General features: G+C 37.8%; 1 protein-coding gene across 1 annotated transcript; it reads left to right on the forward strand.

The window, feature by feature from the left end:
- Nucleotides 1-211: 211 nt before the first annotated feature.
- LOC137936139 (uncharacterized) lies at nucleotides 212-25166 on the forward strand. The gene is made up of 11 exons (XM_068780695.1): nucleotides 212-754; nucleotides 2569-2637; nucleotides 3516-3605; nucleotides 7288-7409; nucleotides 7679-7874; nucleotides 8396-8571; nucleotides 9563-9698; nucleotides 17307-17467; nucleotides 21287-21378; nucleotides 24572-24674; nucleotides 24783-25166. The coding sequence occupies exons 1-11, from the start codon at nucleotides 341-343 to the stop codon at nucleotides 24826-24828; spliced, it is 1605 nt and encodes a 534-aa protein (XP_068636796.1). The 5' UTR covers nucleotides 212-340; the 3' UTR covers nucleotides 24829-25166.
- The last annotated feature ends 1807 nt before the right edge of the window (nucleotides 25167-26973 follow it).

The following is a 26973-nucleotide window of genomic DNA, read 5'->3' on the forward strand; positions in this document are numbered from 1 at the left end:
GTGAGAAGCACGAAAGAGCAGATGCCATGTTTTACTTCCAAATAAAGGTGTTTTGCCTTCTTTGAACCGATATGTTACGTGTCTCAAACGAGAGGGGTGGGCGATACGGAAAACGCCCGATTCCTTCTCCGGAGGCCCATCGTGGCCTTATCTCTTGTTTGTCCCGAGGAAAAACTAAAAAGGTTTATTAGTGAAAAAGGCACGTAAAAAGTGCCAAAAGAAAACCATCTTCCGAGGTTCATTTTCATGGTCGACTTTTGGGTTTTTGTTTCAGTCTTAAACATTCAAGAGAGTTCGTCTTGTCCATGGGGGAACAGGCCATAATCGCTTCTTTTGGTCCATGAATCATTTCGTCCACGAAAACTGTGAACAGTTTGACAAGGCAAAGAGGGAAGGGGGAAAACTCTGTAACGGATCATTTTCCGTTCTTCTTTACTCTCCACTATCGATCATGGCGCTAGCTCTCTCCTCTATCTCACATCTGCCTTCTGTCTCCGTTCCTCAGGCATCCGAGTTCCAATCGCCAAAACTCAGTAGTACTGGTACCGCCTTCTATAATGGCGGCAGTAGGGTTTTCGTCGCCTCCTATGCGTCCAACTGGAAGACGAAGAAGAAGAAGAAGTCCCTTGCGGAGGGGTATGATTACTTCCGAAATGTAGTCACCGCAGCGGCTGATTACTATGCCACTCTCGGCGTGCCCAAGTCTGCGAGCAGTAAAGAGATTAAAGCTGCGTACAGGAGATTAGCTCGCCAGGTTGTTTACCCGCTAATGTTATGTTTATACTCTTAAAGTATCTTCCCTTGTTCTCCGTGTTGTACATTCTTTTCCAGTTTATGTAATTTCGGTGCTCTTTTCTTTTCCTAGGAGCTGCTTACATTTAAATGTAGAAACACTAGAAGAGAACAACTTTCTTTGGTATTTTTTGTTGGTTTATTCATGAAATTTTCCATTAGAATGAAATGGGATCAGTGGTAAGATTGCCTTCAGATGCCATGCTTATCTTCCAGTGGTAAAAAAATGAAAATACAGTGTTTCCTCACTACTGATGAGTTCTTTGAAGTTTCTGCCATTGACTCGGAGAGGTGAAAAGAGACATCTCATATGTGGAGATATCAGTTGCCTTTCTTTCTAGAAGATGAAAGCCAAAAAGCTAAAGGTTTATCTTTATATTAAAGATTTTAAAATTGGAGTAAATATTCCTTTACTTGCTTGAAGAAAATAAGAAATTTTGGACTTAGAAAAGATAAGAGCAGCAAGTGAAAAGTGACTAGCTCAAAGACGTGGTAAAATATCCCAGACTCCTCATTCCCTAATTACAGGAATTTAAATATTGGCATTAGGACAACTAGGAAGAAATTGGGAGTTCATACACTTAACTGCATCTAGAAACCTCCCTAAGGAGGTACATACAAGTTCCTACTTGAGTAGTTTTGATAATCTTGCTTTGTCTTTTCCTGTCAATGACATTAAAGTGTTTCCCCTAGAACTGTTAATCTTCTTAGGCATTGTTCTCCTTATTGCTGATAAGTATTTTAGATTATGTGTAGGATCTTAAACATGTTGATTTTCTCCCCAAAAGAAAAAAAACATGTCGATATGTTTTATACCAGCTGATTGATACCAATATATCTCACCATATTGACCCATATTTAACATTTTCAGGTAGCCACTGTTTATACTCTTAACTATATCATGAAGTAGTCCAGATTGAGCACTGTTGTTTGTTGTATTTCAAAGAGACTTCCATTATAGTATTAAATCTGAAGTTTGTCCTGGGATTTTGTATTTTCTTTTTACTTAAAGCATCATAGTCCAATGTTCTAGGAACCTTCAACATTCATGAAAATAGATCCTGATGACAGTTATTTCAATAAACCAACTTCAAATAATCATCATGAGTGTTAGAGTTGATCTTTGGTCTATCACCTTCATATGGAACTCATCTTTGTATATAATGGGTAGCTTCTAGTACCCTGTTATAGTACGATTTGGTGGATGAGATGCTCTTCTGAGACATTCTTTTGCAGTTAGTACATTATATTCTTGTTGATTGGCTTCAGAAAATCAGCATTTGGTATTGATTGAGCTAAACCTAGAATCCCTTTATCGTAATACACACCCATCCTAGAGAATCTTGTAATTAGTTGGACAGAATTCGTCAGCTTTACTGTGAAATATTCCTTTTCCTTTACTTAATGGGAGGTGATTGTTTGGTTTATCATCACACATGGGTTCTGGTTGTGGATGCAATTCCCATTACAATGTAGTACTTGTGCATCCATATTTGCATAGTTGACATTGAAGAAATTTCATAAAATCCTCAATCTCTTTATTAGACGAACTTAAGTTTACATATTTGATTGCTAAATCTAGTGATCCTGTACTTGCTGGATCATATGTAAATGGGAGGAGTTATGTAGCCTTTGAGACATTATCTGTAGTTTTAAATGGACCTCTAACTTGGTTTTCCAGTTGTAAGTGTTTCCACTACTTTGTTTTTGTGCTTTTTTTGAGTTTTAAATCCTTTAACTTTGCTTTGACTGACATTTATTTTATTATTAATGAAGTACCACCCTGATGTCAACAAGGAACCTGGAGCAACCGAAAAGTTTAAAGAGATTAGTTCTGCATATGAGGTAAGCGTTCACTGCTTCACAAAAATGCATTTTCTGATTTCTTTTATTATTATTTACTAATTGTTTTACAAAATTGAACTTGTATCCCTATAATATAAAGCTAGCATCGGCATATGTGTTTTTTTCCATCTTTTTGTTGTTTTCATTTAGCATACTTAGGTATTTTAATATATAAATAATTTATATCGAATAGAACAAATTTGTCATTGTTGTTGTTGGAGAGAATTTTCTATGAATGAGCTGGAGTGCTTTTAGGAGACCAGTGGCAGAATGTGAATAGTTATTATTGTTATTATTTTTGAAAAAAATGTTTTTTTTAAAGGGATGAATTGCTGTGACTTGGGGCTGAATCTTAGTGGTATTCTGGTGGCAACCCTTTGACAATCTGTCTCGTATTTTAAGTTGGGAAATCAGTGACAGCATGTGGATAATAATTGATGTGTTGTTGTGCTCTCAATTCACATATTTGTTATGAAACATCTGTGTCCTCATCTTAACCATCCATTTAAAGGCTCTAGATCAAATATGGATCACCGTGTTGGTATTTTATTTATTTATTTTGATTCCAGAGGGCTTTGCACGATTGGAGCTTCAATTAGTGCAACTTTCTCTTGTTACAAATGTCTTTCATTATGTTGTCAGCTTCTAGTTTTAGCTTAGAAATCTCCTAGAACTTTCTTTTTCACTTTGTTACTTTTTTTCTTTTCCTTTTTTTTTTTTTTTGAGAAAGTTTTCACTTTTTTACTTGAAGAGTTATTTTTGTAAAAGGGTTATATGTTTTGTTAATGCAGACCTTTTATAAAATTCGACTGGTTGTTAGATGTGTTTTCTGACCAAATTAATGATTGTCTTTTGAATACTGAATAATGTCATTTCAGGTATTGTCAGATGACAAAAAGAGGTCTTTATATGATCAATATGGTGAAGCAGGAATAAAGGGCTCAGCTGGTTCCTCTGCCTCCTACACGGTATTTTAGTCTCCACTTATGTTTGTGTAGCTTTATATTTCCAAAATTTGTCAATGTTGTCAAAACCGACCTAGTCACGTCTAGTTGAACCTAGGCAATTGGGTTGTACTGCTGCTTGACCTAGGATGATTTCATATTATGTAATTTTTGTTTTTATTACGATTGCCGGAGCTCCTTGCCCCTATTTGTGAATGAGAAAGGGGGCTGAGCCCCTCCCTCTCCTAGTTTTAATGGGGCAGGTCCCTCTTCCTGTTGTCGCAGTGAAAGGGGGAGGAGAGGGGTGTAGCTCCCCTCCTCCTTTTGTTTGCATTGTCAAGGGAGGATCTTTCTCCCTCTTTGATGTCAAAGGTGGGGAATGTGGGGGTTCCGCCCTTGCTAAGTTATCAAAGTGAGGAATGGGGAGCAGGGTCATTCCAAAGGAAGTTTAAAATCCTGAAGGATTGTTTTGGGAAGCTCAAGTATAAAATTTTTGAAGTTACTAATTTTGAACTCTCCAACTTATTAAGTCTTAAGGAAGCCAGTGAAAAATGGAATTTTATTTTAACAAGTTGATCAATTTTAACTCAAATTCGATGTGTTTTGTTCCTGGTTTTCCTCAAATATTAAAAAATTGTTCTATACATCCACATGGGTGGTAGGAAGGAAACTAGAAGTTGTAGTTTCCTGGAATTGCAGAGGGGTTTCCTATTCTGGACAATTTTTATATAAAAGGCCATAACTTAGTCATTACAAGTCTTCTCAAAAAAAAAAAAAAAAAACTTAGTCATTACAAGTCCAAACTGAGTAAACGTTTTTTTTTTTTTTTTTTGTGAAGTAGTTAACTTGCTTAAATCAGCGGACAATGTACATGGACACAGTATTTTGACCTATCCATGTGGCACTTGTAGTAGTTTAAGTTAATGTAATATTTTACTTTCTTGGTTTAGGTTTTTTGAGTTTGGTAATTCAAATTTGGGTTAGACTTGGATTCCTTTGCACAATAATTCTATGTGAAACCCATTGAATATGGGGAAGAGATCCCTGTTTAGCGTGCAATATGGGGAAGAGATCCCCGTTTAACACAATAATTCTATGTGAAACCCATGAATATGGGGAAGAGAGATGTTTTCTTTGTTTTAAGAAGGGGTGGGCATCATGGAAATGCATAGCGTATTGTCCACTCCGATTCCTGACTCATCTCAGTCGAGATGCCCTCTTGATGTCTTGATGGACGTTACAAGAAGATTACACATGAGAAACCCAAAAAATATGAAAAAAATTCACTTTATTTTAGATATATCTATATACAAATTTTGAAAAAAATGCATTAGGTAAGAAATAATTTGAGTTAAACCTGTTTTGAACAGAAACTATGCAAATATTTATTTAGTCTTTAGAGGTAATTTGGGAAAAGTAAAAAAAAATACTAAAAAGCAGTTGACACTGTTTGCTTGAATCCATATTAATTTTGAAAAAATTATAAGAAATACAAAATATTGGAGATATACCCATTTTGCAGTATTAGTGCTGTTTGAATTTAGGGAAAACATGGTTTAGGGTTGATTTTAATGTTGGCAATCAGGAAAGTGAAAACCTAGGTATAATTTGTTCTATTATCTTTAGGACACAGAATTTTATGATAAATCACAAAAATATCATTACTTAGAATGTACATTTAAAATATCTAAGTGAATAATTACTTCAAATTTAAATATTTAAAGAAAAAATATAATTATGTTGACCCAACCAAATGTCAAAAGATTGATGCTACAGTAAGTCACTTCTAAGTTTAAGAAAAAATTCTCATAATTCAATTTTCAAATATTCGAAAAATCCTAATAATTGACTCACACGAGGAACACAACTTTAAGTTCACTACTAATATGGTTGGGTCCACATATCCTCCTCCTGATGCTTGAAAATGTATCATCAAGTGGAGGGACTTTAATGGACATCTAGGTTGTTTCTGGAGCTTCATTGTCTCAAGGGCGTATAATGCGAGGGCATCCTATAAGAAAATATATGTGTGCCTCCCAAAAATGGCTCAGTTGAAATCTCCTACCACCTTCACTCACGATTGTCACCAACACTAATTGTTCCGATAACCCACATAACCTATAGTTCTTAACAACTAAATCTACTAATGAGAACCAAAAACTGGTTGTAACAACAGTTTTAAGGCAAAAAACTGGCTTGGATCTGATTATCATACCTGAATCTGATAATTGCACATGACTATGGTCACTGGTGCCAATGGATTTCTTATAAATTGCAGTCTGGAGCTGGGCTTCTCCAATCTGCAAGAGCAACAAATTTAGAACATTGTTTCATGCAAAAAAAGAACATTACCTGAACACTGTATCCATTTATCCAAATATGGTCTTTTTGCTTTTGAAAATAACCCAAATATGGTCGTTAGTGACTAATTGTCTTCCTTGGTTCAACATCCCTCTTCTTGGCTAGATCTTGACATGAACTTTGGTATATTGTGGATTGGAACTTGTTATTCTCTGATATGAAAAAATATCCGCAAATACATGCATAAAATGAGAGAAAAATGAAAAACAATGGGAGGGAGTATCAGCATCTTGCAACCACTCACCTTCCCTGCAGTAGTTTGCCGTTGAGCGTCATCTGGCAGTTGACGTTGTCGGGATTTGGTTGGAAGGTTGATACCTACCTTCCCTTGAAATTTTTGTTGGAAAGGAGGGAAGGACAGCAGAAATATTTGAGAAGGGAAGGGATACTTTGGTGTCCTAGGGTATTGGCAGACTGTAACATGTAATGTCCATTGCACACTCTTTTAGGAACATTACACTTTAGAGGATTGATTTCGCAAGAGGGGGTTGAGTGTATAGTTAAGTCCCCCCAAAGTTCGAGACGCGTTGCCTGATACGTGTGACAGATGGGTGATATGCCCAACACTGGTTTTGAGTTCAGAAATGAAGTTTCGGAAAGCTTTTCTGTCTTTGGATGTTAGGCTTTTCAAGTTTTTTAGATCTCAACTTTTTTCGAAGTCCACATCAAAAATCCTTTTTTATTTTTACTTTTATTTTTTATCAGAGGATTTCTAGGGTTGTTTCAATCCCTTTATCCATCTTTTCTCCATCTTATTTTTTACGTCCAAAACATCCCCTCGGCGAAGGTTTCTTTTTCCTTTTTTTGGACTGTAATCTAGCTTTTCTAATTGATTATTTTCCTTTTTTATTACTCCCTAGTAAATCCTGATTCTCTAGGTAATCCCACTACTATCCCTTTTGCAGCTTTTCCATTGTGCTTTTTGGGATTGTCATCTAGCTTCTCAACTTGATTGTTTCCCTTTCTCTTGGTTCCTAGTAAACCCAGGTTTTCGTGATGACACCAATAGCGTCTCTGGAGTTCTTGGAAAAAATTAATTTTATTTGAGATGTCCCTGGTAAAAGAAGTGATATGAATTGTGGAAAACCAGTGCCATACCATGGTGAGCTCCTTCATATGCTATTTGCTGGCATCATTGAACAACGTGATACCGAAGATGGTTATTGCTTCACTAAAAGAAGTGAAGGATAAAGTGGTTCATTTAATATCCATCTTTGTCTTTTATATGTTATATATCTCCAATGGTGTAGAGTATGAAGCAGTGCTTTTTGTATTTTTGTTCAACTGTATGACGTGTTTATGTTCATGTGGTGAATACATGACATTTCTTATCTTCTTCTAGCAGACAAATCCATTTGATCTATTTGAGACTTTCTTTGGTGCAAGCATGGGTGGCTTTTCTGGCATGGATCAAAGTACTTTTGGAACACGGCGGCGTCCAACCATTGTTAAGGGCGATGATATACGGTAAGATATAATTCTTAGATGCAAAGTTCTTACATGTTTGATTGCTTAATTGCAATTTTATAATCTGCATATAATGTATTTAAGGCAGGCTTCATGATCAACATGTCAGTTTTGACTTGTCATTTGCTTCTCCATGAGACTCTTTGGAGATATTCTGTTCTTGTCTCGGAAGTTCAGTTTTTACTGGTCAACTATAATTGATTGCGATATGCTGCCTACTGTTTTTTGACATTCAATTGTAATGGATTTCGTGTATTAATAATTTTCAGTTATGATCTCATTTTGGAGTTTTCTGAGGCTATATTTGGAGCTGAAAAAGAATTTGAGCTTTCTCATTTGGAAACTTGCGATGTCTGTTCTGGCACTGGAGCAAAGTCAGGTTCAAAGGCGAGGATCTGCTCAACCTGTGGAGGTAGGGGTCAGGTCATGCGAACAGAGCAGACACCTTTTGGATTATTTTCTCAGGTAATCTTTTTTTTATAGCTTTTACCAGCTCATCCTATCATAATATGACAGAACAGGTCTCAAATGGAATTGAGAAAGTTGTCAGTTGTCTGTGGCTAAAAGTGTAATTTTTTTAGCATATGTATGTTTTAAACATTAAAATTCATTATCTATCTTCTATAATTGTGCTCTTGCAGTCTATTATTTAACAGGAGACTTTTTATCTTATGTGAAATGTACTGAATCCATCTCACCTCCAAACAGTGCTACTTTATATGAACCTTGTTATTTAGGTCCTAAAAAACATGAGTTATCCTGCATTAGTATTGTTGACTCATTGTCTATGTTGTAGAAAATATATTGAAAATGGTAATATGTGTTTGCCATGTGAAATAGATGAAAATGTGAAAATTGGAACCTATAGAGGTGAAAATACGGGCACGTACAATTTCACAATTTTTAGGGGTTTGTGTAAGCTATGACAAATAGTGGTCTGCCTTCTGAACTTTCATTTTGTGACTTATAATTTTCTTGGTAAGTAGGTGTCAGTCTGTCCAAGTTGTGGGGGAGAAGGAGAAGTGATTTCTGAATATTGTAGGAAATGTAGAGGTGAAGGGCGAATACGTATTAAGAAAGATGTCAAAGTAAAAATTCCTCCCGGAGTCAGCAAAGGCAGCACTCTTAGAGTACGTGGTGAAGGTGATGCAGGTCCAAGGGGGTAAGCATTTTATTCTTATTCTTTATATTATGACTACGTTTAGCAGTATTGAGTACATTTTGTTCTGTGGGTTTTCAATTGTCATGCAAGGATGCACGTTCATAATTTTAAAGAATTTGTTGTGTTGTCCCATGTTATTAACTAGTACTTTGAGCTGTAAGGTTTTGGCTGATGAGTTGATAATATACCTCAGATTTTGCATCAGGTGATTAATGAGTAACAGAATGAGATGTTGACAATTACCCAAAGATAGACCATCTTATAGCATGAAGTTTTACCTGCTGTATAGATATTAGAGCTTAAATGTACATTATAACTTTTCAATGGACTGCTTCAATCATGCTACATAGGTGTGGCCTCTCTACACTAGAATCACCTGTGGAAGATGGTTGTTAGGTTGGTGCTTTTAGCATTTCAGTCTAACTTAGAGCAAAATATTCTATTTCATCAAGCCTCTCTTTGTTGGACCTGAAACAATTCGATTATCAGGCATCACTCTATGCTCCGATTATTACGTGCTTATGTACAAATCTATAGAACACCTGCTAATGATGCTTTGCCCTCCTTCATCTGAAATTATATAGAAACCTTTATATCTTTATACTTACAATTTGTTTTCTAACTCAATACTTACAATTACAGTCACTTTTATGAAACCATTTACGAAAAACTACTTGTTCTCTAGCATGATAAATGTAAATTCTAGTTGTGCTGAATGCGTAGTTTGCTCATCCTATGGATATTACTAAATTGGGTTAATTTCTTTATATTTGAAGAAAATTCTATCTTTCGTTTGATGAGTTTGGTTAAATATTTTTGTATTTTGATGAACTAAGAATGGTTTCAACGAGAATATCTGCTCTTACAAGAAATGATCAGCTAAAGAAAAAGTAGCCACTGCAGTTTTACTTGATTTTTATTCTGAAGTTAACTAACTGACGTTATTTTTTTCTGTCATGAACTTACTTTCTTTTTCTCATCTTTCAAGCAGAGGACCTCCAGGTGATCTTTTTGTATACCTTGAAGCTGAGGAGATCCCAGAAATTCAAAGAGAAAGAGATGGCATAAACCTCTATTCGACAATTTCAATAAGCTATATTGATGCCATCTTAGGGACTATCGTCAAGGTGGAGATATCTACTTTTAGAATTTATGGCTCCTTTCTCCTCTACTACCATTATTTTTAACTTTTGAGAAAGAAATTTCAAATTTTCCCTTTTTCTGCCTGCCATAACCTCTTGGTTATTGGCTACTATCTCTAATCGAATAATTATTGGAATTTAGAGTCATTTGATGATCCCAATTTGAAGAATATCTTCAATCCTGCCTGAGTCCTACCCAACCATGCTTGCGTCATCTGATTTCATGCAATTGGATTATTTCTTCTTCAATTTGTGGTCTTAATTGCTGAGTTTGAGTGTTATGCATTGAAAATTGACTACATTGGTTGTTGAATTGCCCTAATTGACTCAATTGTGGGGCTCACTTGATTGCGCATGCATAGAAATTTGGGGAAAGTGTTCCTAATTGATTGTTGACACATTATTGCATTAAATTATGGTTGTTTTGTGGTGCTGAATAGCTGAATCTAGCACACAAGTTGCTGTCCAAAGGACCACTGAGGGCTCAGATGTGAAATTCTCTCAACCTATTCATATAACTACAATCCGGTTGAATGGATCGAATTATGTGAATTGGTCAAAATCATTTTTTATGTATTTTAGAAGGATGACCAAATACATAATAGATGCCTCTTGGACCTATTACTGAAGACTGGGTAGCAAAAAACAATTTAGTGATGACTTGGTTGGTTAACAGTATGGAGTCACGATTCAGTGACCAGATTTTGAGTTGTAGTACCGCTCAGGTAATGTGGACTGCCTTGGCATTTATTTTATCTCAAGAGAGTAACTTATTGAGAATCTATGAATTGTATATGATATAGTTTCATATGAAGTGTGGAAATAGATTAGTGACATGTAATTTCACTGAGATGAGAGGAGGACTATAGGAAATCAGCACATTCCATCCGTTTACTGTGAATGTTGAGGATATTCATAAGGAGAATCAGATTCAAGTAGCTTGGTTTCTAGATGGTTTGGGCTTTGAGTATGAAGCCATTCACCCCTAGTTGTTGGCCAATGAGGATGTGCCTGCCCTAGAACATCCTTTTAATTGAGTTCTTCGGGCTGAAGGTGCAGTAGTGAATAAAAATGACTCATGTGAAAATCTCTCCAATACAGCTGCTCTTAACCTCCAGTCTTCTACTGGTAAGCCTGATGGTCCAGTTCATGGTGATAATAATAGAGGTAGAGGTCGCTCCTTCTCTACCCGTGGTCGTGTTCGTGGTCGTGGCCGGAATGATTGGGGGGATAAAAAATGTGTTCATTGTGGTAGGTCAAACCATATATCTGAAAAATGTTGGGAAAAATTTGGTAAACCTACCTGGGCCAATTGTATAGTCACAGAAAGGAGGCCTCTTCACACACTGGGTTTTATGAAGAGATTTAACAGTTAGTACAACGGTTGGGCCACTTGACTGCATCATCTACTACTTCTTTGACTGTTGAGACTTATCCTTCATCCTCAACAAGGACCACAATAGCGAGTACAGGTATGATTGTATTGAATGTGTCCTATTCTTTCTCCTGGATCATTGATTCAGGAGCCTCTACACACATGTTAGGTATGCCCTCCTTATTTCAGTCCATTAATCCATCTCATTCACATTGTCGAGTTACTTAGTTGATGCACCTCTCCTGTTGGGGGGAGGGTACTATGTACACTACCCTACAAATGTCCTTGGACGCAGTTCTTTTTGTTCTAAAGTTTTTAGTCAATTTCTTGTCTGTGAGTCACATTACTAAATTCTTAAACTATTCAGTAACATTTTATCCTACTTCCTGTGTTTCCCAAGACTTAAAAATAAAGAAGACGATTGGTTCATAACATGAGAAGAGAGGACTCTATATACTGGATGATGTATCTATTTCTCGAGTTGTGACACTCACTACTATAGATTCTTCCTACTTATGACATTTACGCTTGAGACACCCATCACCAGTTAAGCTACATCAGTCTTTTCCTTCTTTGCCAGCCGATATTTCATTTGATTGCGAGTCTTGTTAGTTGGGAAAGCATCATCGATCCAGTTTCCTAGTTAATGTTGGCCGTAGCATCAAATTGTTTGAATTAGTTCATTCAGATGTATGGGGTCCATGTGCGATTCTTAGTCCAATTGGTTTAAAGTATTTTGTATCGTTTATCGATGATTTCAGTAGAGTAACTTGGGTGTATCTCCTAGAGGAGAAACTCAAAGTATTTTATGTATTTCTGACTTTTTTCAAGGACATAAAACATTGATTTTGTGCTTGTGTTCACATTTTTCATACTGACAATGGGTTGGAATATCTTAATAATAAATTTTAGTGTTTTGTGCCTCACATGGCATTACGCATCGGACATCTTGTCCTTATACCCTTTTAATTGAATGGGTTAGTTGAACGTAAAAATGTACATTTTCTTGAAGTTACTCAGACACTGTTGCTACACATGAACATTCCTAACTCTTATTGGGGGGTGTAGTTTTGACTTCTTGTTTTTTTTTTTTTTTTTTTTTTTGAGAAAAACTTAATTGCATGCTCTCCTCTATTTTGAATGCTCTCCACTTTTTAAAACTGAACTGTAAAATGTTTGATGTGGTTCCTCGTGTTTTTTGTTGTACTTGTTTTGTTCACATGTTTGGAACTTCAATTGATAAGTTGTCACCTTGGTTTGTCAGATGTGTCTAATTGAGTCACTCTCATCGACAAAAAAAGGGTACAAATGTTATGACCCTATTCAACGGAAGACGTGTCGTTGATGTGACTTTCTTTCAACATACTCCATATTTTGCATCTAGTGAGCTTTCTGGTTCTTTTGAGTCTTCTTTAGATAGTCTAGTTCATGTCGCTGTTTTGGATGTACTAGCTCCATTAGGTTCTTTTTTACCTCTTCGTGTTTATAGCTGCCATCTTTGTACTCCTATTGTGCCTCTGCCAACTACACCTACGTAGCTCTCTTCTCATGATCGGTTGTCTTCCTCTTTGCTTGCTGATCCCGTTATGTCTTGTTTGGACTTGCCTATTTGTTTACAAAAAGGTAAATGGTTTTGCACTTCTTATCCAATCTCAAAATATGTATCTCTTGAATTTTTGTCTCCATCCTTTAAATCCTTTGCTATGTCCATCTCTACTTCCTCTATACCTTGTTTAGTGCAGGATGCTTTGTGTTCTCCAAAGTGGAACAAACTACGGATGATGAAGTGAGGGGTTTGATGTCTCAGGGAACTTGGTGTTTATGTGATCCATCGGCAAGGGCAGCTATTGTGGGGGTATCGTTAGGTTTATACCATAAAATATAATGTTTGTGGCTCTATTGAATGACACAAGGCACGACTGGTGGCAAAGGAAGATACACAAACCTTCGATGTTGATGTGTTTGAGATATTTTCTCTTATAGCCCGACTCACTTTGGTATGTATCTTAGTCTTTGTGGCAATTAATAGAGGTTGGCCTCTCTTTCAATTTGATGTGAAAAACACCTTTCTGCATGGTGATTTACATGAGGAAGTTTATATGGAGCAACCTACTCAGTATGTTACTCAAAGGGAGACATGGAATAAATGTAAACTACAAAAGGCTATTTATTGGCTTAAACAGAGACAACAGGTGTGGTTTGAAAAGTCTAGCACTATAGTAATGCAGTTTAGGTTCTACACGAGCTATTGCGATTATTCCATGTTCCTACTTAAGAGAAATATTGGTGTGGTAGTTTTGGTTGTCTATGTAGATGATATCGTACTATCTGAGGATGATCACAAAAGTTAAACAGTATTTGGCCACATATTTTCAGGCAAAAGATTTGGGTTCCCTCAAGTACTTCTTTGGCAATGAAGTTACTCGTAGCAAACGAAGTATTGTTCTCTTTTAGAGAAAATATATATTAGATATGTTGTAGAAGTATGGTTTGTTGGGTGCTAAACCAGTTGACACTCCCATGGAAGTCAGCCATAATCTTCTGGAGGTGCAAATGGAAAAACATAAATGAGCGTGCGAGCTGCTGAAAAACGAGCTTCAAAAGAAGGCAAGAGGGATATTAACACGAACAACGACGCTTCATCAGGCTACAAGAACAGAGCCCAACATTGCAATTACGCAATGCGCAACAACTAGCTAAAGCGACAAAAAATTATGTCTCACATGGGGCTCGCAACGCTTTACTCAGGTTGTTATTAAGCTACAAAAGCAGAAGAGGGAGTTTAAACGACTAGTCTGATCTTCAAGTCCGGTATCAATGAATGCCGACAAGGAGATTAACGACCAATTTTCCACCTTATAAGGGAGTTGCATTCTAAGGGACTTGGACATACTTTAAACTGACCCCATTGAGACCGTGGCCACATCTTGATCAAACAGTGATGATGTGGTCAACCCCGGATACGTGGCTCTTTGATGGGAGAAGGACCACGCTAGTCGTCTGAGTGTGTGGTGTGTAGTGGGTGCGTCTTAGTGTCTTTTTTACTACGAGTATGAGAAAGAGAAAATATATGTCGTTCTCGAAACAAAACTCTTTTTCTCATTCATTATAGGAGGATTGGCATTTGGCCAAGATGTGATCTATCTCTTTCCTTGGTTGGAACGATACCCAAGGTCCTACTCTCAAGGATAGAACTCAAATACCTACGATTGGTAGATAAATTGATTTGTGCTATAGTTACAAGTTGGATATATCAACTGGAAGATTATTGCTCAGATGTCCACTCCCTCTGCCCCCGCCGAGTCGATATTTGGAAGCCTCCTCCCACCGGTTATTATAAGCTACTTTGACGGCAATGCTTTTGGGAACCCGGGGTTGGCTGGCTTTAGGGGGGTAATTTTTTATCCTGGAGGAACAACTATTATGTCATACTCTGGTCCTCTCGACATTGTGGACTCGACCACTGCTGAGCTCTTTGGCCTCCTCCACGGGCTTCGCATCTACCAGGATCGTTTCAAAGGTCTAGTTATCGTGGAGGGTGACTCCAAAGTTGTCATTGGCTGGTGCTCCACAACCTCTTTCCCCCCTGTGGCGTCACTGTCAACTTTTTCTTGATATTATGGATATTGTTTCCACTACCTTTTGTACTTGGTCCCATGTTCTTAGATCAGCCAATTCGTCTGCTGATTTTTGTGCTAAATTGGGTCCTTCCGTGCAATCTCTTGTTGTTTGGGGAGGCTTCCCTTGATGTATTCTTTTGCTTTTCTTTGTAATAAAATCATCATCGTTTAAAAAAAAAAACAAGCTGGATATATCATATGCTATGGGTTAGGGTGGGCACGGGTCGGGGACGGGTTTCCAAAACCCGTACTTGAACGTTGGGAAACCAACCCCGTTCCCGCTTGTTCCTCTAATCTTCCACCCCGTCCCCGTCCTCGCCCCCTTCCCCCATCCCCCATCCCCCATCCCTCTCCAATCTATTCCTAACCCAACCCATAATTTTTTTATTTTTTTATTTTTTAAATGATGCTGAATTTTATTATGAGAGCTCAAACGAGTTGATTACACGAGGGAAAGCCTACCCAAACAATGAGAGATTGCTGGGAGGTTCCAAATTTTACCAATTTATCAACCAAAGAATTGGCTGATCTAGGAACAAGGTTTCAATTACAATAAATGGATGACACAATGTCAGCAATACAATCAATGATTGGCCAGTGGCGCCAAGGAGGGGAGCTTTCTTTTGAACACCAGCTGATGACAGTCTTTGAATCGCCTTTAATAATCAGCTTGCCATGGAGTCTTTGGATCGCCTTCAATAATTAGCTTGCCATGGAGTCTTTGAATCGCCTTCAATAATCAGCTTGCCATTATAGGTATACATCCCAGCGGGTCAATTTTTGTCCTTTTGTGAGTTTCACTTAAAACCCTGACTAAAAGGAGGACATACTTTTTCCAGCACATATTTCAAGGCAGCCTGGCTGGTCTTCTCCAAAATTCTTCTCCTTCCTTATTTCTTCTATTTTCACCCCCAGAACTTATAGTTTTCAAACTCAACTACCAAAGTCCTAATTCCCCCCCCCCCCCCCCCCCAACTTGAACTTACTAGGTCAGGAGATTAAGAGACAAAACAAACTAAAAAATAACTTGTGGACATCCTCTTCTTCCATGCTTGTTTGCAGTGTCTTGCACTTCTTTCTTTGAGCAACTTTCACTTGTGAGACTTCTGCCTCCATGAGACTCTGTTTATATTCTGCAAGATTACGTCTTTTACAATTATCAATTGTTACAGTTTTTTTGGTGAGTTGACAATGACAATGTTGAAAACATGGAGAAAAGATACTAGGTATTGCCTCAATGAAAAGCTAAAATAAAAGTGCAGAAGTCTAAGATGCATAAAAAATGAAATGTGGATTTTGCAATATTTAGCTGTTAGATGTGACAACATCTGGGTCATTCCTTTTTTGGCCTATTGAGTGCAGGAGCTGGCCATTCACATGTAAGCGGTCCTGTCTCTTTTGTATTCTGATCTTTGCCTCCCTACCTGAAGCTAAAATTGATACTAGCTTTCTTGGAGATACTGGTTATGTGGTTTATAGAGAGCTACCAGAAATTATGTTAGGATCTGATTAGTTACTTTTAGGGTTTTTCTAGATTTAGGGGTGATTGAAAGTGGTTTAATGGAAGAAATGTGGAGAAATAAAGTTGGCATGGGATAGCGGGTGGTTCACTTCGAGAGAAAACCCTTCCCCTGAGATACTTGAACACAAATAGTGGTTTTTGAAAGAAACTCAATGGTAGCTCTTCTTATGTGTGCATTCCTTTTATTATGAGTCTTATTACACTCCTGTAGGGCTCACAACTGAATCTCCTTTATGCTAACCCCAAATTAACTTCCCTAAGCCCATTAACCTAAGGCCATTGACCCATACGGACTATTACCTAGTTGGTCTCTTTAATAATAATAAAAATATGAAATAAAATCCATTACACTAAACCCAATAACACTGGTCTTAACAAACCCCACTGCAGTAAGCCAAGTAACACTAGACTATTACCTAGTTACTCCCTCTGATAATAATAAAATATGAAATGAAATCTATTACACTAAACCCATTTACACTGGTCTTAACAAAACTCACTGCAGTATGCCCAAGTAACACTAGACCTTTTTATGACTAGGCTTCTAAGAGTCATAACTCGAGCACGCTCCCCAGAATGTCATGTTCTTAGATATTTTGGATACCTTAAAAGCTGAAATTGCTGCCCAAGTCTGCACTTCTCTGTCTTTGATAGAGGAGAGTGCTTTCCAAACATTGAAAGATAGTGCAGGCAGATAAAAAAACTGCTCTGTGGCATTGCAAACAGATCTAAGGCTTCTTACGGCTACTATCAAGGGAGGCAATCCAACTTACAAACTATCAAGAAAGCTTAACTTTGTCTTTATAATGACCTCTCTTCTAAGATTTACCTCAATTACTTATTTTCTTGTGTTCTCTTCTGTTAAATTCCTCTTAGTTTATTGCATCCTGTAATGATATTTTTGAGAAAAGAATATCTTGACATTGAAAATAACCCTGTTGCCTTCTCAATAAAATAAAGTCTTCAGCCATCATTAAAAAGGAATTATAAACTAGTACTGAACTTTCCCTTTTGTTAGGTTTTTGATTTATGCACCTCGCACTTATGCTCTTCTGACTTTGGAAGTTTGTATGCAGGTTAAGACTGTGGATGGTAGCTCTGAACTTCAGGTCCCACCTGGTACACAGCCTGGTGATGTGCTTGTTTTAGCAAAAAGAGGTGTTCCTAAGTTGAACAAACCATCACTACGTGGTGATCATTTGTTCACAATCAAAGTTAGTTTACCGAAACGTATCAGGTTTAAACCATCTTCTCATTCCACTAATTTCTATCTTGAGAATGGACTATTATTTGATTTTATTTTACTTATGTTTTATTCTTTAAGTTGCATTAGCTGACCTAGCATTGTTATGACAAGATTTAGAGACTATGATAGTTATGGTTTAAGTTGTGTAACTTTAAGTTGGCTGATGTATTATAATTTTTATGATACATTTGGTTTAGATACTAAAGGAAAAAGAGGTAAACAAAAGGGAAGGAATAAGAGGTGAAAATTTCTATATGCAAGTGCTTTAAACATTATGATGTTTATATGTGATACTTAATTGAAGAAGATGACATAGACGACTTTATTGAGTACCATATTTACTGATGAGGCCATTTCTTTTGAAAAGAGGCACCTTTTATTACAAAGCAAAAGCAAGAGGAACAAACTAGGGAGGGGGCTTTGTAACAACGGGGAATTGCAGGATAACCCCATGTACTGATGAGGCTTTGGTAGTGAGAATAATCCTACATAACTTGATGTCAAGAAAAACCTGTGGTTATTTGTTGGGAAAAAAAGACTTCTAACTTGGGATGGGCAAACACCAACTTTAATATGGTACCAAAGTAGGACATTTGCTTTGTTGGACCTAGTTAATGCTCCATCTAGTTTGGACCCATTTATCTTGTCCACATTGCAAGACCATTTTCTATGTATTTAGGCTTCAATTCGAGGGGGAGTATTAGTGAGAATAATCCCACATAAGTTAATATCAGGCAAATCCAGTGGTCATTAGTTAGGAAGAAGGCGTCCTTCCTCCTAACTTCTGACTCCTGTCATCATTTTGGCTTGGACTTGGATCCAACTTTGAAAGGGGATTGTTGGAAACTTGGGTATGAGTGGGAGCTTACTGATGACACCGTGAAGAAAAAAAGGCTGTTGAATAAGTGCTGCTCTACTGTCTAAACTTCGAGGGTCTAGAATCCTCCTTATTGAGTTTTTCCTCCTCTTCCTCTGCCGCTCTCCTTTTATTCCCTTTTCCTGTAACTAACTGTCCTTTAAGGGAGAGCCTTGCTGCTGCCAGGTGGATGGGCTCCATTGGGTGTTCCATTCCCCCTTGTCTGCCTGAATTGTCTTCTTCTGATTCACTTTGCATCTTCTTCTATATACACGTATGATGGTCTCCCCCCACCCCCCACCCAATCAAGCGGCACCTTGTCCTCGCGGTAGAATAAGGGGAATTGGGACAAAATGATGTTGTAAGGTTCCCATGTGGCTTCAAAGTTAGGGAGATCCTTGCAGTGGACGAGTACTTCAAGGGACCCATCTTGGAGTTGCCGAGAACTAAGTATGGGGGCTGGTTGGACAGAATGTTCTAAGTCCTCCGTGAGGCAACGAGGTAGGGTTTGGCTGGAAATGGTGTGGTGAGTAGGCTTTTTGAGTTGGCTGATGTGGAAGCGGGAGTATGAGGGAAGGTCAAGGCAGTAGGCCACTACACCAATCTTGGCCAAAAATTTGAAGGGTCCATAGAAGCGGGGGCTGAGTTTTTCATTGGGCGTAACTTGAGGTAAACCAAATCACTGACCTGAAAATGAAGATCCTTTTGTTTAGTATCAGCCTGTGCCTTCATTCGAGCTTGAGCTTTGTGTAGATTGAGTTTGAGTTCTTCTAGGATGGCATCACAATCCTGAAATTGGCGATCTACCGGGGAGGTATTGGTGTTGTACCAGAATTCAGCCCAAGGTATCCATTTAGACCATCGATAAGGGTGGCCACTCACAAAGCAATGGAGGTATGTGGTCAAACACCTGTTGACCACTTCGGTCTGACCGTCTGTCCGAAGAACTATGGCCTGGATAATTCTTATATGAACAACTTGTGTCACTAAAAGATATGTTGGATTAAAGAATTGGAATAGAGGAAATTGACAGTTGCCAATGCAAATCAAATCTTGAGTTCCATGAGAGGATGCTTTTTTTGTTTATTTGAACACTGGACAAGATATTATTAAGAAAAAGCTGCTGAAACTCTGCACCTCTGGCTTGTGGGGATGCTACCGTGGTAGAGCAAAAAGCCCATTTGCCGGGTATCAATTCTGCATGAAGGTTCACTGCACCTTAATTGTTGATGGAGACTCTTCCGTCATCATCAGTTGAGCTAGTGGGGAAAAGTGCTTAGCTGGATATTTTTTAATGTATTTTGATGAAATTGAGGACTTATGTGATGGAATGGATGTTTCTTGGCAGCATATCTATAGAAGTACCCACTGCAGCCGGACTCTTTAGCAAGAGAAGGATCTCCTAGCAGCATCTCGCTGTGGGAACATTATTCCCCCCCAAACATTCTTTGGTATTCCTTTTGGGGTTTTTCTATATTCTTTATTTTTATCCTCTGTTGTGTAATTCCTTTTCTTGTAATTTCCCCTTCCACAGAAGTCCTCTCAATGAATTCCTTTTTTCTCATGTTTATCCATTTTTTTTAAAAAAGGAAAAGCTCCTGAAAGAAGTAGGAGTAAAACTGAAGGACACTTTGAGATGGAACAAACACGCAACTAAGTCAAAAGTACATAAACAGACAATCAATGTAGCAGAACAGCATCTAAAGCCATTTGCACTTAATATGGAGAGGGTGCTATGACTAATCTATGACTGATCTTCCACATCCATCTAAATTAGGCAAAAGAAAATGGAAAATAGACACTGTGAACTCTGCAAGGAGATGTGGCTGTTGGTTAGTAGTTCTCTGGTGGTATCCTCAATACCTAAATAAAAGATCTTTTACTGTAAAGAATCACAAATCATCTTTGCATTCCCATTTTCTCTGCCCTTACATAATGGTCAATATGAAGCTTCAGAATGGAAAGGATGTTGGTTTCCAAAGTGAAGCTATGAAGCACATAACGTGTGGAAATGTTATAGATCATGTATAAATTCTAGCCTATTTGCTAGCATGTCAGGGTGTTTCTTTGGATGATCTTTTGGTGGGATTCCTTTTCTTCTGATGTTCATTGGTTCTGTTTTTCTTTTTGTCTCTTTTGTATGTGAGGCTAGTTTTTAGCCTTTTCCCTTTTGTATGAAGTTCTCATCATTCTCCAAAAAAAAAAAAAAGTAGTGTTCTAGCTGGACATAGGAGTCAAAAGGTAAGCAGTTAAGGAGAGGAAGCACAGAAGGCTTTGTAGGGTTTTTCAGGAGTGTAAAAGGGGGAAGGGTGGTAGGAAAGAAAAAGGTCAGTTTAAGTTTTAGCCGGATGTATTGTGGTTTTAGGTTTTTTTGCTTGAAAATAAATTAGTTGCAGTTCTGCTTTGACCATTTATACATCGTTATGGGGAGCTTTTCCTGATCCAGACTACCCACCGGGTTAAGTCTCATCCCCACTCTAAATGGGGCAAGTCTGGATAGATTCTTTGTATAACTTGCTAGGCAGCATCTGTATGAAGCATGACACTGATAAGCTTATATGCGAGTGAAAGAGCATATAAATTCAATTTTTTTTTACAAGATCAATAAAGATCACTAATATGTTCGAGCAGAAAGGACTACAATTTTAAAATCATTGATTTGTGAGGATATTTTGGGACCTTCATTTTGGCCTGCTGACAACAATGAATATCAAATGAGTTACATCCTATTTTAGATCTGGGCTTTAACAATTAAGGTGAGTGGTGTTTGAGGAGCATGCAATTTGACCATATGTGCTTGCACTGAATAAGGTTACTGATTTCAGGTCTTTGGATTGTTTCAGGAACTCGTTCTTTCTGTTTCTTTATGCATGACATCTTTATGTTTGGTATTTAATTGTTTACTCCACTAATACCACCTTACCTGTCGATTTTGATGCTGTTTGTCTTACCAGTGGGAGAGAGCGTGAGCTACTTGAGGAACTTGCATCTTTAAAAGATGCCACCAGTAGCAGTCGATGGACTCGTTCCACCCCAAAACAACAGGGTAAGTGGGAAAACCACCGTGTAGGTTACAGTAGCTTTTGTTGATTTGTTTTGTGAACCCTCTTATTACACAAAAGTCAATTGTTTAGGACTCTAAGGCAGTAATGAGGTGAACATGCTACATAAACTTTGATTTTGCCTGTTCAGATGTCAGGAAGGTAGCTTTATGACACTACCATTAATTATATGTGAGGGTTTTATTTTTAATTTTTTATTTCTTTTTATTTTTGGAAATGGTGATCTCTTTATTTCATGAATGAATAATCATGATACAAGATACAATGAAATTTCATTTCTTGACTAAAAGGTCAAGGATCTCCTGAAAGCCAGATGCTCATATAGGAGACACCTCTGGCTAAGAGATCTGGTTGGATATTTGATGATTGAGGGACATGCTCCCATTTATTTTCCTAGTTGGTGAGATAACTGAAATTTGATCATAAACTATCTAAGCCTCCAAGAGGGAGGGGGTGGTGCGTCTTCTCCTTAGACATCCATCTTATCACATTGGCTGAATCTCCTTCAACGATTTGAGAGAAAACTCTTGGGCATACAATCTAACACCATGCAGCCACGATTCAATTTCTGCTTCTGTTGAGTCACAAATGTTGAGGGGGCAGAGAAGAGGAATTGAGGAGTGCCTTCATGATCTCTTAAAGAACTCCTATAACCTGCAGGACTTGGGTTCCCCTGTGAGGAATTTGCGAAGTTAAGCTTTAGCCAGCCGGTAGGAGGTGTTTGGTGTGTAGCTAGGGTGGGAGGCGGATGATTGTGAAAATTAATTATTGATTTCCAGTGCCTTCTAATGAATGAGCTGGGGAAGGGGGGATGTTCATTAGTGAAGGATGCCCATAACGAATTACTTCAATAACATCACCTGAAAATCTGGAGGACTGAAGAGATTCTCTTGTCCCTTTTTTGCTGTAAACTCCAAGGAACTGCAGCTAGAGATGCATTCCATAGGATTTCTGTATTTAGGAAGAGGCCAGGATTGAAGTTGATTTATGGACTTTGAGAAAGTCTCCAGGAAACATGTTTGATTGCCAAACTTACTGAAAATTGCCCTCCCATATTGACTCATCAATGGGGCAATGAAGCATTACATGATGAATGGTTTCTTATTCTTTGCTACACAATTTGCATAAACCGTTCCCTTTTAGCCAGTTCATTGTAGGTATGAGCTTTGCCATGGGCTGCTGTCCATATGAAATGAAGCAGTTTTTGTGGACTTGTCAATTTCCAAGCAGTCTAGCTTCAATAGCTTCACCAATAGGAAAAGGGGGTGCTATTAGTTATAGCAAGCAAATGCAAAATGGATCAAGGCTGTCGGATCCAATCCCCCCCCCCCCGCTGGACAGACAATTCCTGTCCGAGCTACTAGAGTATGGAGAGCCATAATGAAAGAAAAATATTTGTTAATAGCATTAGGTATCATGTTAAGGAAGGTTCCCATGGAAAACTTTGGTCTCATGTATAGTACGGTCGATTCCTCTTCGGCTGGCCTTTCCAACTTTTACGAGAAGTCCAGAAGTGTCAGTTAGAAATTCAAGAGACTGGTGGAAATGCTTGTTGGGATCAAAACCTCAGAAGAAACCTCTCAAATGCTGAAACATTAGAACCTGCCTTTGATTTTTTTTTTTCTTTTCTTTTATTTTTTGAGTGGTGATATAGTTTCATTGATGACCTCCATAAGTGATATATAAAACATGTTACAAGGGGAGGGAGCTCCCAATGGTGAGGAGCAGCTCTTCAGAAGCCCTCTCTCCAACTAGCTAATCTGCAGGACTGTTGGTTGATCGGGGAACATGCTTACAAACTATCCTCTGAGTAGAGGATAGGTCACGGATTTCATCAAATATTTAACCTAGATGGCATGGAGAATGGGCTTTCATGGACATTCAATTGTTGGCATTTACTGAATTTCCCTCAATAATTAATGGATTTGAGAATTCCTGGGCAAACTGCCTAATCCCATTAAGAAGTGCATGGGTTTCAACTTCAGTCGAATCAGAAACTCCTAAGGGGCCTGAATGCAGAAGGCCTTAGATGTGGTCTATCTTTGTGTCTACCCATGAACCCAGCAAGCCGGGTTACCTAGTGAAGATTTGTACCAAACATGAAGAGAAGGTCCTGTTCAAGGAGATTGGGGGATATGTAAACATGGAAGTTTATGGTTGATTTCCAATGTCTTCTTCTGGAACATGGAGGCATGTGTTGTAGGGAGAAAGCCTGTAAGAGGATAGAATGAATAGTCATCTCTATGAGAAGATCCAAGGTAACTTTCCAAACCAGAGACTCAGCAGCAGTGGCTTTTTTTTGAAAGGATTTTGTCATATTTGGGAAGGGACCTAGAACAGCATTCAGAGACAATCTTGGAGAAGGTCCCCCCCCCCGCTCTGATCTGCTGGAAGTGCAATGGAGGAGCATATGGTTTACTGTTTCTTCCTTCTAGCAACAAGCTTGCAAAAACAGTTTACAATTGGTTATCCCCTCTTGGCTAACTCATCACAAGATAAGAGGTTTACCATGTTTGGCAGTCCGTATAAAATGAAGTAGCCTTTGTGGTCTGCAATTTTCATAAATACCCTGTTTTTTATGCTATAGTAGATGGGAAAGAAGCTGAACATAGGGTGTAGAAAGAAGCTTTTGAAAGTGTGCCTGGTGAATTTGGGCTTCACCTGACCACTGAAGTAAGTTCTTTCCAGCACTGCTACTTCAGCAATCTCTCTGTTGACAGTTGTCTTATGAAAAGCTGCTGGAAAAATCATAGTTCTGCAATCAAGGTGCCAGACTTCAAACCCTAGTGGGATATATTCAGTAGCTTATTACTACTCCATGGTAAAAAAGCTATTATTTGTGGGGTATGTTTACTCTTTCCAAAGAATAATGCTAATGAAGATGCTTACAAAGAACTTGTTTAATTTCTCTTACAAAGTGAAAACATTTTCTTGTCTCTAGGAAAAGTCATCTGTGTACTTCCAACTTATCTTAATCTATTACTTTTGTGAGTCTTTAGTAATGGATATTATCTGACAATCAGCTGATAAGCATTCAACGATCTTCAGTGAATTTACATAATACACGTTGTTATGCTGTATGATTTGATATCTATTGCTCAAGAAATTCTAAGCTGTTGGATGTGTCCAGTATTATGTGTGTAACAGCATGCTAATCCTGGAGAAAATGCTTAACAGTTAATATTGAAGCGAGTCAGCCAAGCACAGTTAGTGAAGCATCTAAGGTTCAATCTGGTCAGGAGGGTAATGATTTATGGAAGCAGTTAAAAGATTTTACTGGGTAATGTTTGAATCTTAGTTCTTTCCAGCTTTAAAGAGTTTTCCTAGAAGTCTTTTCTGGTAGGATTTCACAGAATCATGTAATTTGTTCATGTGCATCATTTCGCAGATCAATTGCCAATGGAGCTCTAAAATGGTTCAAAGACAACCTCTAATCAGCAGGGCATTTTCTGGTCGTGGTGCATAAATTCTTTTTCACCCTCCTGTAGGACCATGGTGGCCATAACCTTTTTTTCCCTGATGTGGCTGGGCGTCCCTAAGGAGTTTCATATTTGCAGAATGGTGGGTCTTCAATTTACGAAGATCCTTGTAAAGATTGATATTCATTCCAAATTTATGTGATGAATTAGTGTAATAGTAGTGTTTAATTATTCATTTGAAGGGACTATCTTCACTGGGTTAACGGGGACGAAGCCCCCGTATCAATCTAGTGATTATTTTTTTAGGAGGTAGTTGGTTCTAAATTCTTCTGGATTTTCTTGCGAAACCATGGTCACCAAGATGAAAATATCCGCATTTCGTCCCCAGATACTCAAGAGGTTCCAGATGAAACTGAACGTTGATAGATGGATTAGGACACTCTGGATGAAAAAAAAATTGGTTTAAAATATTCTGCTTTGAATTTCAGAGAACGCTTCTTATTTTCTGTGTATTTTAAATCAAAATCTTGCTTGCCAACTTTGTGTCTTAATCCTCGGATGCCATTCATAACCAAAAAAATAGAAGAAATTTATGGATTGTGAATCTCGAAAGTTAACCCCAAGCTCAAGCACGAACGAGTATCCAGTCAACCCCAAACTCCAGGAAAGATTTAGCTCAACTGACGGCTTTCTGATCTTCTATGATGAGTTTGAACCTTGTTATTTACAACTGATCACACTTGGTGCTCGCCATTGTCCTTTCCTTGTTGCTCGCCCCAGCCCTTGCTACTTGTTGCTGCCCTTGTGTCTCCTTGAGCCCATTTGGTGCCGGTTTTCTTCCAAGGTAACTACTTAATATTGCACCATTTATACTGCCTTTATGAACATTGGTTTCATACATGCCCAAGATTCCCCATACTATTATATCCCACGGTACATCCACAAATTTGTCACATAACTTTCACTATAACTATGTAATATTTTGATATACACATGGCAGCATTGGATTATTGCTCCTTTAAGCCTATCGTTGACAAATATTACATCGGCATCAGTCTCATATACAAAAAAGAAAATATGATTCTCCTGCTTACATTTATACTATCTACCAAAAAAATTAGGGGTACAACCCCAATTGTCTTCTCTTACAGGAAGGTCTTCTAAAGAAAACACAAGTACAGTTATACAAAAAAATTACTTATTCATGCAGTACTTAGTCTGTCCCCCTGATTCTCTTAAAATATTTCAACACGAGTGTGAGCGAACTCACTGAGTCCTACTCCTAGTCACAAATAAAACTAGAAAACCATATATAGATTTTTAAACATAATCAAATCCACCACTTATGCATGTTTAACTCAGAAATCCTGCATATCTCAAACTACTAGCTAACCGCATACATACATACTTATGCATGTCTCACTTTAAAAAATACCATAGATATTTGTCTAATAATAATAACGTTGATTTAACATGGAAGCTTGTAAAGACATTTGGCATAGACATGGATCTACTTCAACTTCCTTTCTTCAATCGTAAAAATTTATATATTAGTAAATCTTACTATAGGGATATCTCTTGTATGTCCTTGTCGAGTGCTCAAACGAAGTCCTTACCCTCAACACTGGTGAAGCACAACCTTTTCAAATTTCATATAGTTTAATTATATTCATACACCCGTACTCTTACTAACTTCTCAACTAAGGTCCTTATTTTTCATGTACTAGTTATTCTACTCATACTCATATACCCTTATCAATTTTCCAACAAGGTCCTTATTTTTTATGTAGTAGTTGTTCTACTCACACACATCTCCTCATTGGTTTCCAAATAAGGTCTTTATTCCTCATGTAGTGGTAGTTCTACACACACATATACCTTTATTGGTTTCCCAATAAGGTCCTTATATCTCGTGTAGTAGTTGTTATACTCTCACACATATACACTTATTAGTTTTCTAATAAGGTCCTTATATCTCGTGTAGTAGTTGTTATACTCTCACACATATACACTTATTAATTTTCCAATAAGGTCCTTATTTCACATATGTTGGTTGTTCTACACACACACACACACACACACATACACACACACACTTACCCTTATTAGTTTTCTAATAAGGTCCTTATCTCTTGTGTAGTAGTTGTTCTACTCACACAC

Source organism: Aristolochia californica, unplaced genomic scaffold (genome assembly GCF_029961685.1).
Source record: "Aristolochia californica isolate CCGP_79_NKW_82.1479 unplaced genomic scaffold, dmAriCali1.0.hap1 SCAF_7, whole genome shotgun sequence".
NCBI classification, from domain to species: Eukaryota; Viridiplantae; Streptophyta; class Magnoliopsida; order Piperales; family Aristolochiaceae; genus Aristolochia; species Aristolochia californica.